At 29.4% G+C, this 13,136-nt stretch overlaps 2 protein-coding genes and 1 long non-coding RNA gene across 3 annotated transcripts; 2 read left to right on the top strand and 1 right to left on the bottom strand.

Moving 5' to 3' along the window:
• Nucleotides 1-1,606: 1,606 nt before the first annotated feature.
• Nucleotides 1,607-4,340, bottom strand: LOC108461828 (basic leucine zipper 34-like). The gene is made up of 4 exons (XM_017761779.2): nucleotides 3,314-4,340; nucleotides 3,135-3,225; nucleotides 2,903-3,029; nucleotides 1,607-2,139 (listed from the first exon to the last, which is right to left on the bottom strand). The coding sequence occupies exons 1-4, from the start codon at nucleotides 3,859-3,861 to the stop codon at nucleotides 1,946-1,948; spliced, it is 960 nt and encodes a 319-aa protein (XP_017617268.1). The 5' UTR covers nucleotides 3,862-4,340; the 3' UTR covers nucleotides 1,607-1,945.
• A 4,993-nt stretch (nucleotides 4,341-9,333) lies between these two features.
• On the top strand, nucleotides 9,334-12,462 carry LOC108461631 (ras-related protein RABA1f). Its single transcript, XM_017761532.2, has 2 exons — nucleotides 9,334-9,701; nucleotides 11,665-12,462. The coding sequence occupies exons 1-2, from the start codon at nucleotides 9,481-9,483 to the stop codon at nucleotides 12,095-12,097; spliced, it is 654 nt and encodes a 217-aa protein (XP_017617021.1). The 5' UTR covers nucleotides 9,334-9,480; the 3' UTR covers nucleotides 12,098-12,462.
• LOC128286394 (uncharacterized) lies at nucleotides 9,708-11,310 on the top strand. The gene is made up of 2 exons (XR_008276935.1): nucleotides 9,708-10,070; nucleotides 11,016-11,310. It is a non-coding gene; the product is annotated as an uncharacterized LOC128286394 (long non-coding RNA).
• Nucleotides 12,463-13,136: the final 674 nt, after the last annotated feature.

Raw genomic sequence — 13,136 nt, 5'->3', positions numbered from 1 at the left:
TAGGTTCACTTTATAATTGTTGAAGAGAGTGCATATTTCTCACTAAGATAAGCTCCGCAAACGTAGGAAAACCGAATTGCGCAATCATTTACTTGTGCCTTATGTGCTTTCTATTTTTTATTTAGTGTCTGAAGAAGTACTTACCATCTCAATCACCAATTTGATTGTGAAGTTTCTGTTCTTATCAACGTACTTTTATAAACAGTGGCACAATGTTAGTGCAGTTGAACTACTATACATGTTATTGATGTATAGGTTGTTTTGAGCCTTCTTTATTTACATAAATAAAGAAAAAAGGATTTGCTTTACCCTATTTGTTATTTCACTTAATATACAAAAAATTGGAAGTAGTGAAAAAAATATCACTATCAAACTCTGCATTTTCATTTTTTTTTGGCATGATATTAAATTTAAATTTTATTTTTATATTTCTTTTATTAATTTTACTTTCATTTTTTTAGTTAAATTTGAGAATTAATTTTTCAATTGCTTATTCAACAGAAATTCTATCTAAATATTAATTTTTAATGATGTTAGCGTGGCAACCTGTGTGACAGTACCATATACATTTCATGCTGACATGATACTATTTATCTTATATACCAAGTCAACAAATAATTCAAATATATAAAAATTCTCAAAATTAGAAAAAAGTTCATGAAAACTCTAAAAAAATTAACATGAAGTATACGTAGATTATTATGTAGGATACACGTAGATTATCATTAAGGATACCATGTTTTAAAATTTAATGTTTTAGCAGGTATTTCTGTTAGAAAAATAACAATTTGACTCTTTGTGATTAGTTGATGATCATATTTCACTTTTTTTTTTAAGATTTAGAGCTAAATTTAACTTTAAAAAAAAAAGAAAAATGTCCAAATGAATAAAAATAAGTAAACATTAAGAGTAAAATTTGTCAATACGTTTTCTTTTTGTATTGCTTGTATTATTGTCCATGTTTGAAATTTGTGACTGCCCTTATAAAAGATGTCGTCTCTAAAAATTAAAATTATGTCTCCTTTTTTAAAATACAATTTACCTTATCATTATAACCGATACTTGTTAAAGAAATATATATTTTTAATTAATAAGAGGCAATTGACGAGTACCGACGTATATATATTATCAAATATAGGGAGGACCTATCTTGTCTCTCTCCAATTGCTCCCGAACCTCATCAATAATGTACAGTTGTGGCCTGGACCTGGAGTCGTTTCTTTGATAGCAAGTCAGCCACCCTGTTTGCTTCACTTGGGACATACCGGCACCTTACACTCCAGAATTTCTCCCTTAGCCTGTGAATTTTGCCAACTAAGGATAATTGGCTGCTACCTGCATCAGCAGTATTAATAATAGCCACTGCTGTAGCATTATCCATTTCAATGATAACACGCCTTAGCCCCTTACACCATCTGCTTGTAATGCACTACACATCCCAATTTTCATGTAAAAACCAGCATTCCACCTGCCTTCACAATCTCTAATTTTTACACCCTAAAAAGACTTGTTGCGATGATCATTTGGGTGTTATCATTTCTATATTTCTAAACAATTTTTGATGGAATTTCTAAACAAATTAATATAGAAAATTTAGAAAGAAAAATTGAAAGCAACAATCAATTATTTTTTCTTCTTTTAGACAAACAATCAGACATTAACCCATCCATCCTGACAATACGAACTCTTCCCATCCATCCCAAAACAACAACCCCACACCTTAAAATCCCCACCATGTTTTGTCTCCCATTTAATTACAAATTTTAAACCCCCCCACCCCAAAAAAAAAAAAAGTTAAAACTATTTTCATCATCATTAATTTGAAAACAATAATAATAACGAAACCAATTCCCTTCCTCCCCCCAAAAAATTAACACACAAAAATGTTAATCAATCAATTTTTTTCATTTTACACCATAGCTTCTGGTAGCCTTTCCTTGGATCACTAGCTCTCTCTTTTTCTTTGATCAAGTTGTTCTTCATTTTGTGGCGGTGGCGGAGATGACGGAGGCGGTTGTTGTTGTTGTGATGGTAGTGCATGGCGGTTGGTGGTGGTGGTGTTCATGTTCTTGAGATTTTGTTGTTGTTGATAGACTTGTCTTAGTCTCTCAATTTCCTTCTTCAATGCTTCTTGATGAGCTGTTGAAAGGTTTTAATAACATTTCAATAGAAGTCGGTAAATGGTAGATAATTAATAATGTACCAAAAAATAAAATAACGCATTAAATATTAAATATAAACAAAGAGATTAAGCCTTGATGCCACTTTTTTTTCATTTTCTGGATAGAAGGCTTAATGCCACCTTTCGATATAGAATTGAAATGTCCTTATTACATTCACAAGGAAATTTGCCATTATATATGAAAATAAAACATCTTTTCAGTTTCCTAATGAAAAAGAAAAACCCTATATTTTATTAATAACTATTATTGTATTAGTGAAAATCTCATCTTTCTTTAAATTAATATACAAATTTTAAATTGAATTTAAAACTAATTTAAAATTTGGGCAATTATTTAGAGACATTTGATGATTAACCTAAAATATTTTACCAAGCTGGAAAATAAACCATTGAAAGCAAAGTGCATATGGTTACGAATATAATATATTGAATCAATATTATATGTTATTTTAAAATATTATTTGCAGAACATGTTTATTCATCTTTTTACATAGACATATGATTAAGTTAACAAAAAGATGTTTTACATGGGAAAATATGAGTTTATTTTATTTTATGTATATATATATATCTAAAATATGCATTTGGGAGATCTTGAGACGTAAAATTGGAAAGAACAGATAGTTTAATATTTAGTTAATTAACAAGTGATGATATTAAAAAAAAAAAGAAAAACAAAATGAAGAAAAGAAAAGAAACCAAGTAATCAACAAATCGTACCATCTTTGAAAATTTTATCTTGAGCCAAAGCAGCAATCCTTTGTTTCAAAGCACTATTGTCAACATTTAGAATCAACCTTTGATGATCCAAGAATGCAACCCTCGGTGATAATGCTGATACTTCAGTCTTCAATTTCCATCAACCAAACCAAATCAAAACGAATTCTAAAATAAAAACTAAATTATGTATCTCTCTCTCTCTCTATAGATATATACATGTATGTATGTGTACCTGTAATGTTGTAACGCTTCTTTCAAGTTGTGAAATATATTGAAGCTTTCTCACTCTTGATCTTTGAGCTGATTGCCGGTTTGCCAGAATTCTGATACATCAAAATTAAGTTTGAAGCGGATTAAGCCTATGGGTTTTAAATTGTTTAATATATATGTTTATGTGTATTATTCTTTTACCTTTTAACCCTTTTTGGATCGATGATAGAATCGCCGTTGGAGGATGGTGGAGCTTCTGAGGCGGATAGCTTGCGTGTGCTCTCGACCTCCCCTGGCTCATTTTTGGGTTGCTGCAGATCCGTTGAGGGTGCTGTTTTCTCCTCATTGTTGCTAGACGTCGGCGTCGATGGATTGGACGAAGATACCGTTGGAGCAGATGCTGCCATGGTGACGGCAATATCGTCGGAGAATAACGACATGAGCTGGTCATCGTCAAGACGATCGAACATATTTAAATTTGATACCGTCGTGGTAGTCATCATGGGCATGGCATTGGAGTCCCTGCATTCTTCCTCCACCAATGGTTGTTCAAGGAAGGCTATGGAGTCGCTCATGGAACGACGGTGAGCGCCGCGACGGGCGGAGGAGAAGTCGAGGAACTCGTCCACCCATGAAGGGTGGTTGGTGATGGTGGAGGGAAAGAAGTTTGCCATGGAAGGCATTTTGTCATGAGGAAAAGAAGGCCAATTTTGGGAGATATTGGGTATTTTAGGAGGTAGTTCAGCCATTCTATTTCTTAAACTCCAAATCAAAAACCCACGCTCGATTTATATAAAGAAAAGAAGATTATAGGCGTCAATACTCCAAAACCAGACCTAATCTTAATCAATCAAAACTAACCAACCAACCATAGATATATAAAAAAAACCAACACAACAATGGTTCAAAATCTCAATATTTATCCTTAATAAGAAACATGAAAGGATGACACTAAAACAGAAAAAGGACCCATTCATTACACACATCATGCATAACACAGTCTTTAAGGCAATCCCTTTGCCTTTTTCAATTTTTTGTTTTATAATTAATGTACTAAAATGATAGTCATATATGTTGAGTACATGTTGTTTAAATCAGTAAAAAATAAAAAATAAAAAATAAAGAAAAAGGTCATGGAAAGGGGGCAGTCACATGGGAGGGGATTAGGGACAGCTAGCAACAGCTGGGGCTGGGGGACTGAATGGGGGGGTTTCCTTGCCTTTGCCTTGCAGTGCGAAAGTAGTAGTGGGAGTTTAATAAGCGGAGGAATCAGCAATAGCACGTGCCGATGTGACCTCTCTATCTAAATTGCAAGCCCCTTAGATGGACTTCTGACTTCTAAAATATGCCCCTACCTTCTTCTTTTTTAATATTTTATTATCAATTTTACGTTAAAACATTTAACCACAATGCATTCTTCTTCTTTTTATTCTTTCAAAACTATATTATCTTTTCATTATAAACATCAAATCTTTTAGATGCATTTTAGTTGGCTACTTTGTGCCTTTCACATAAATATGCATGTTTATTTTTATAAATAAAAGAGTTTGATAAAATAATTTACCAATAATAAAATAAATTTAGTAATATAATAGATTTAAAAGTTTCTCGAACCTCGTATTTATATATATTATTAATTTCTAATGTCACGTGTTGTATTTAATTTTACGCATTTAATTTTTAAATAACATTTTGTAACTGTTACATATCATTGGTAATATAATTTCTCTTAATTTTAAATAATACATAAATAAAGTTAATTATAATGTTAATTTTATTAAATAAAGTTAATTATAATGTTAATTTTATTTAAAAGGGTAAAATAACATACAATAATTATAATAATAGTTCATGATAAATATAAAAATATTTAAACTAAATTAATAAACATATTTGATTAAAATTATTTTTTAAACTTATACTTTTATAAATATTATTGATATTATAGATTTATTTTATAATTTATAAATATAATAATTGAACATTATTGTAAATTCAATTATATTTTGTAATTAAAAAACCTAACGATTGATTATAAGTATAATTGTAATTTAAATTAAAAAAATGAAATTTATATCTTTTGTAGGACCAATTTGTTGGTAAATCTAGGGGTATTAAAAGTAGCTAACAATTTTTTTTTTTGGTAAAACAAACAAAAGCTTACAATAGTTAGGGCTATGCAAAAGTAGTTTTTATTTGAGAAATCATTTTCGCCGACTGTAGGTGTTTTTCTTCCTAATATTAAATTTTGTCCTCATGCTTGGCTGCTTCATATCACGAAGTACAAATTGTAGCTTTCACTAAACAGACAGGTTACTAATAACAGATTTCAACTCCAATATGAACCTTTTGCATTCATTTTTTCTTTTCGGATTTTGATTTTAAAATTTTATATTAAGAATAGAATTGCATTTTATCTCTCTATTAAATAAATAAATAAATTAGGATATTTTTATTTTATTGAAAATGGCTTTCAAAATATTATTTATGAAAAACGATTTACTTTCTTCAAAAAATTAATATTTTCTAGTGTTTGGATGAATCATGCAAAATATTTTCTATTGACAAATTTCTTAAAATATTTCATAAAAGTTGTTTCCAATTAAACAAACATACATTTGAGGTTTTCTTATCTTTTCATTATTTAATTAAGTTTATTTTATATCTATAAATTTATATTTTACATTGTTTTTGTATATATTAAAAACATTTTGTTGAATTCAAGTTCATTACAACGTCATTTTTAGTTACATGACTACAAAGTGAGTCTTTTTATTTAAAATGTGACATTAACAAAATTGACAAAAAAATTTAACAATATCAACAGTTAGACTTAATTTTCAAATTTAAAAAGTAGAAGGATTAAATTTTTAAAATAAAAGTACAAAGACTAAATTGCAAATTTGTGAAGAGTATATAGACTTATGACATATTTTAACTTTTAGACTACAAAATATTCATTATAATATATTTATAGTTGTAACAAATATTTATTATTAAAATATTAACAATTAATATTTTTAATAATATGTGAAGAATATTATTTTTAAAATTTATTATTAAAAGAAAATTGAAATATTAAATAAATTATATTACTAATTTATTATATGACTAAATATAAATAATTAAATATGCATGTTTAATAATATTGAAAACATAATATTTTATATTAATATTTTAATATTTTTAAAAATAAAAATAAGATTTATTATCAATATAATAATATTAAGCTTGATTTAAGTTAATTTTATATAAAAATAAAATTACCTATAGAAGAGCACTATTCGAAAAATGATTTACGCTTTTTAAGAGGGTAAGCCATTATTAAAAAAAAAAAGAGTTTATTTTACGTTGACTTATAAGTTATTTTCTATTGACTAAGCTATTTTCTGTTAAACAAACACAGGAAAATGTAGAAAATATTTTTCATAAAACTTTTTACATGTAAACAAACGGACCCTTAGCCACTGTATATTAGGGTAAATAGTAAACTGGTCATTCTATTAAAAATTTCATTTATTTTTACAATTAAAAACTTATCATTGTGCATTAACATGAGATACACATGGTAAGCCACATATCACTATCTGATTATTTCATCAATTATATCAATTTTTAAGGAACAAATGAGTGAAATTTTTAATAAAAAACTACTTTACTCTTTAAACTAAGATACAGTTTTGACTCTTAATTCAACAATACACTAATATTTTTTATCCAAAAACTTACATATAATAATATGTAGATGTAAAACATGAAATGAAAAGAAGTTTTATTAATACTAACTAAAAGGATTTATTATTATAATAGTGAGGATATTTGGGGGTAGGGCTATGAGCTGTGAAGGAAAGGGAAGTTGTAAGAATCATGTCCCATGTGAAGTGTTTGTAGAGCCCACCAATTTCTTTGCTTTGTCCCTAAAACACAGTCACATGGAGGGTAATGCGACCTTTATTTTATTTTTTATTTTCCCTTAAGTATCTCTCATTTAAGAGAAAGAAAAACAAGTACTTAAGAAACATTAATCATGATTAGTCGAAAAGTTTTAGCTAGCAAGGCATGTTCATTACCCTTCTGTCTCGTAAAACTTGGTACTATACCATTATTCTTTTATGATGTACTGGTAAAATTCATCAACCTCACCCACTTTCATCCCTTAATTATATAATCACAATTTAATCTTATTTATTAATAATTAAAATAACTGAAAAATTTAGGACCCAGCTGGCTTAAATCAGATCCTCTACAACACACCGTTGCATTAATATATAAGTTAAATGCAAACCTTTTAGCATTATTATAATAATAAATACTAAAATTTAAAAGACTTAATGATAAATTTAGCCACTAACGTTTACATATTTTGTCAAAATGATCCTAATTGTATTTTTTAATTTTTTTTTGGCTATCAACCTTTGTTCTTGTTTTCAATCTACTTTTTCTAACAAATTTAATGAAAATACCATTAAAAAAGCTAACCGGGATTATGTGAAATTTTATATGTGAAATATTTTTAATGAAATATAATTTATTACTTAGATAACTCAATAAGACAATTATATGTGAAAAATAATAAAATAAATAATACATTAAATTAAAAAACTCTTAATTTAAAGAAAAATTAACTCAATAGTAAAATTATCAATAAACAAATATACGAAAAATTGAAAACTTTTGAAAGAAAACAAATATTGAAACCTTGAATTTATTCATTAAATTTGTTAAAAAATAGATGGAGAGAAGAACAAAGGTTGATGACAAAAAAAAACTAAAAAATATCGTTAGTGGTTAAATTTATCATTAAGTCAATTTAAAATATCATCTTGTAAGAGTAATTATATAAATTTTAAAAAATAAAATCATGAATTTATTTCTCATTTTTCTTTAATAGTACAATATGGGTTTACCATTTTTTTAGAAAAAAATGAAGAACCTATTTTATACGTTCACATTTAAATTGTTTGTTTTATAAAAAAATAAAAAACATAAACTAAAAGAAATTAAGTACTAAGGCCTGTATCCAGGTCGGCGCAAAGAGCAGTTAAATTGATTGTCGTGAGTTTTGCCATGGAATCTGCTACCATGTTGGCTTCACGGAGAATTGAGGAATGGAAACTCGCCATTGTCTACCATGCTGGCTAACGTCGTGACTAGCATGGAAAAATGATGACCAACAGTTGACATAGCAAGTTAATGTGGAAAAATAATGTTAAGAAGGACTTAATTGATTTTTATATTATTTTATGAGGAGTTAATTAATTTTAATTTTACAGGACACAATTAGTCATTTAAGTTAAAAAAAACTTATAAATTCTGAATTTCTAAAAGTCTAAATCATAAAAATTATTAGAAATCTATAAATTATTATAACAAAATATTAAAAGTTATAGAAAAATTTAAATGTTATAATTTTTTAAATATTTAAAATTTATTAAAACTATTCAAATATTATAGAAAATTATAAAATTAAACAAAACCTATAAAACTTAAAAATTTCTATACATTTTGTTCTCTCATGCACTATATCACTCATGATCGTCAGTCAAACCCTCACTCAATATCCCACATAAATCTAATCATCACCATAATTCAATCTCCCCATTTCTTTATTATTGAAGCTAAAGACTCCAAACTAGCAAAATAACAAATTTTTTTGTTTTTAATAAAATTTTAATATTTTAAAGAATTTTTATTTTATAAAATTTTGTTTATTTTAATAATTTTGTAATTTTAACAATTTTCTTTAACTTATTTATAGTTTTTTTTTTACTTTTTATAATAAAAATCAGTTAAGCCCCGTAAAATAATAGAAAAATCTATTAAACTCTCCATGTTAACTTGTCATGTCGACTGTCGTCATCATTTTTCATATCACTTGTCATGTCAATATTTAACGACATGCCAACGGCTTCGACAGAAAAATGAAATCAAGAGGCTCAATTGGGTACAAATCATTATTCAAAGAGCTCAATTAGTAATTTTTTGACAAGGGACTTAATTGATTTTTTAAATTGTTTTCAGAGGGCTTATTTGTGATTTTAGCCTTATTATTAGTTGTATTAAAAATTCAAAATGACCGCTCCAAAAAATTGAAAACAAATTCAGCTAAGGGCCCACTAACTCAATATTGGGCCTTCACCAAATCCAAAAATTTGACCCGACCCGACCATCGCCCATAGGTTTGGTCCTGTCCTACAATCTAACCCCATTTCCGATTTTTCTATTACTGTTATATATTTTTTTCCAAATTCAAAAATTGTCACACCAATGCCACCGAGTTCCGCCATTTTTTAAAATTTCCTCCCAAAAAATAAATTCAAAAATTTTAATACAAAAATCCATAAAAGAACCCGACCCGGTGACCCGGAATGGCGGCGTATAGAGCAGATGGTGACTACGATTACTTATTCAAGGTGGTGTTGATCGGAGATTCAGGTGTTGGGAAATCGAATTTGTTGTCGAGATTTACGAGGAACGAGTTTAGCCTTGAATCCAAATCCACAATCGGAGTTGAATTCGCCACCCGAAGTATTCGGGTCGATGATAATGTCGTTAAGGCACAGATTTGGGACACCGCCGGACAAGAAAGGTACATTTCTTTAAAAACTTATTTTCTACTTCTTTTTAATCATTACTCTTATTTCTCATTTCGTTTTTTTTTTAATTACTTTTAAGGGGTTTTGTTATTTTGAGAGATTTTGAGGAAAATTAAACGTTTTTGAGTTGGTGCTGTATTGAATTGGTAGAATCGCTATTTAGGAAATTTGAGGAAAATGAAGCGTTTTTTTATTTTCGGGTTAGTCTCAAAACTTTTGAGAGATTAGAGGAAGTGAAGGTGTTTTGTTATTTTGAGAGATTTTGAGGAAAATTAAACGTTTTTGAGTTGGTGCTTGTATTGGATTGGTAGAATCGCTATTTAGGAAATTTGAGGAAAATGAAGCGTTTTTTTTATTTTCGGGTTAGTCTCAAAACTTTTGAGAGATTAGAGGAAGTGAAGGTGTTTTTTTTTTTTTTTTTTGTATTAGTGTATTGGTTTGATGAAATGGTTTTTAGCTTAGGACCTTTTTTTTCCTTAGTCTGAGCTGTTTGTGTGTTGAGAAAATGTGGGATAAGGTGCATTCAAAATTTTCCTTCTCTTTTTAACGTTATAAGCCTGTGGACTTGGTTTATTTTGTGAAAAGTTGTTTTTTATTTTATTTTATTGATATATTTGATTTGAGCATATTTGAAAGACATTTTTCTTGAATAGCACAATGCACTTCGATTTAGTTTAGAAATTAGCATGTGATAGGTTATATATAAAAATCCCACTGTTTGCTTACTAATGGATGAGCCCCAATGAATTTTGCATCTGGGTTTAGTTGATAAATGTTACAGCTTTATCCATTAATGAAAAGGTAAAGTAAACCTACTTTTTCTTAAAACTCCTACTTGAATAAACCTACTTTTTCTTAAAACTCCTACTTGAATCATCAAGTGCATCTGTAAGCATCTTTAGAATATAGGTTTATTGAATAAGATATCATTTGTACATCCAATCTATGGATCGTTGTATTATTCATCATTCATTTTAGAATGATGTGTTTCATTTTGGGCATAAAGAAGGTTGCAGCCTAAGAATCAAGGAAATTGAACCGTATGCTTGTTGAATGCCACCTCTTAAAGGTGGGTGACTGCATGAATCAACCAGGCTAAGCCCTGGTTCAAGGGATTGTCTGTTACTAATTATAGTAGTTAACCTTGTTCTAGTCTTAAAGTTTGTCATGTTATTCTGAAAGTGAGGGCATCTCTATATTGTCTGTTTCAGTTCTGATGAATGACTTATAATCCAAAACTCGAAAAGCATCTTTACATACCTTCAGAGGGCATGTCTTCTACTCCGTTTTAACTGTCTATGATGCAGGAGGCTGGGAGAAATCTTGTGTTGCATACTCGGATATTCTGCATAGATAATATTCTCACTGGCGTTGGTGTTTCTCTGGGAAAAGATACCAGAGTGATGTTCCATAATATTATCATACATTTCATTAATCGGAAGATTTAACTGTAAAAGCTTTAGATATACTTCATGTTCTATATTGACAGACTTGATTTTTTTTTTCAAATTAAGTATAAACTGTACCTGTAGATCATAAACTGAAAATTCTGTGCTGTTTCTCCGTGAAATGAAATGTCTTGGGTGCATGAACTTTTAATAAGCTGTGCAAGTTTTTATTATTACTTGTTTCATCAGTCACTAGCAGCAGAAAATTATCACCATGATTTTGTTAATGGGAAATCATAATATTTCAGCTCTTGCTGATACTTCTTTCTGATGATGAGAACTGAATAGAAGATCATGACGTTAAGATTTTCCTAGCATAAGAAACTTATGCCTTGGCTTGGAAGGCTTAAAAACAAGGTTGCGCTTGAAGTATTATTTGTTTAAAAATGAAATATAAATGCTTTTCTGCCATCATTTTAGCTATGAACACCCGAATCACACTTTCTCCTATAACTTTTTAAGGTGTAAGCTTTTGAGAGCTGATTTCTTGTTATCTTCTTTTTCAAAGATACCGAGCGATTACAAGTGCATACTACCGTGGAGCTGTTGGTGCATTGCTTGTCTATGATGTCACTCGACATGTCACATTTGAGAATGTTGAAAGATGGTTGAAGGAATTACGAGGTCACACGGATTCGAATATCGTGATTATGCTTGTTGGTAACAAGGCGGACCTGCGACACTTGCGTGCTGTTTCCACCGATGATGCTAAGGCCTTTGCCGAGAGAGAAAATACCTTCTTTATGGAGACATCTGCCCTTGAGTCTATGAATGTTGAGAGTGCATTCACTGAAGTACTAACTCAAATACATCATGTTGTCAGTCGAAAAGCACTTGAAGTAGGAGATGATCCTGCAGCATTACCAAAGGGACGAACCATAAATGTAGGAAGTAAGGATGATGTTTCAGCCGTCAAGAACGCTGGCTGCTGTTCTGCTTAAATGTTAGATGATATATCCTCCATTTTTCGTATCTTTAAGCACAAGATTTGAGATTGAAGTCAAAGGAGAATGTAGCAGCTTCCAAATTTCCTTCATTTGACTTCGGTTCCTTACTCATGGTTCTTTTATGGTATTGTTCTCCCTCGTGTAATGTCCCATTTCATAGTTTTGATAGTTTTTGTTGTATTTGATTGCTCTAGAATACATAGCAGAAAGATCTAGTTTGGGTTTCTAAATAATTTTCATTAGTGGTGGATGATAAATTTTGAATTATTTATGACAATACATCTTAAATTCCTTCATAGGTGAATGCCAGAAATTGTATACAAAATTGGAATTGCAAAATGGATTGGGTTTCAAGCGTACACCATACTGTTGCAAGTTCTAACAAAACTGTCTGCATTACTGTTTTGACAAGAATCTAGCTGTTGTTCATAGTATCTACGGAAGCATAAGCAAATCCAAGCCCGAAGTGTAATCAGTTGGTTCATGTTATTATCCTTGAGAAATGGTATTTAACAGGTCTAAGGACATGGCTGAAGAAGAAGACTGTTTTCTTTAGAATTTGGAAGTTCTATTCTACTAGGACCTTGCTTCCATGAAACAAAACACCAAACAGCTTGGCTGAGCAATTTTGATTTTTGAGCCAGGTTATGTGTTAAATATGACTTCTATTTTTAGTCAAATTTGAAAAATAATCTTTCAATTAAACTTTGTTTACTTGTTTCAATTGAACACTGATTAGTTTAGATTATTTTATTATTTGACCTATGAATTTAGCCTATAAATAAGCTCTTTTACAACCTTAGAAAAATACACCCATTGGAGATTAGAACTCATAACACATTTAGAGAATTTTGTGTTTACGTTTTGAGAGTTCTTTGTTTTCGGGTTTTCAGGGTTTAGTCTTTATTTGTACTTTTCGTTCTTTTGTCATTATAGTAAAATTATCTTTACCCGTAGTTTTTTATCCTCTTTGGAGGGTTTTTCCACGTTAAATTTGTGTGTTCAATTTCGTAATTTATTCCGCTATTTTTTT

Source organism: Gossypium arboreum, chromosome 13 (assembly GCF_025698485.1).
Source record: "Gossypium arboreum isolate Shixiya-1 chromosome 13, ASM2569848v2, whole genome shotgun sequence".
Classification (NCBI taxonomy): domain Eukaryota; kingdom Viridiplantae; phylum Streptophyta; class Magnoliopsida; order Malvales; family Malvaceae; genus Gossypium; species Gossypium arboreum.
The sequence above is the reverse complement of the archived record's forward strand: the minus strand, read 5'-3'. Positions and strand labels throughout refer to the sequence as shown.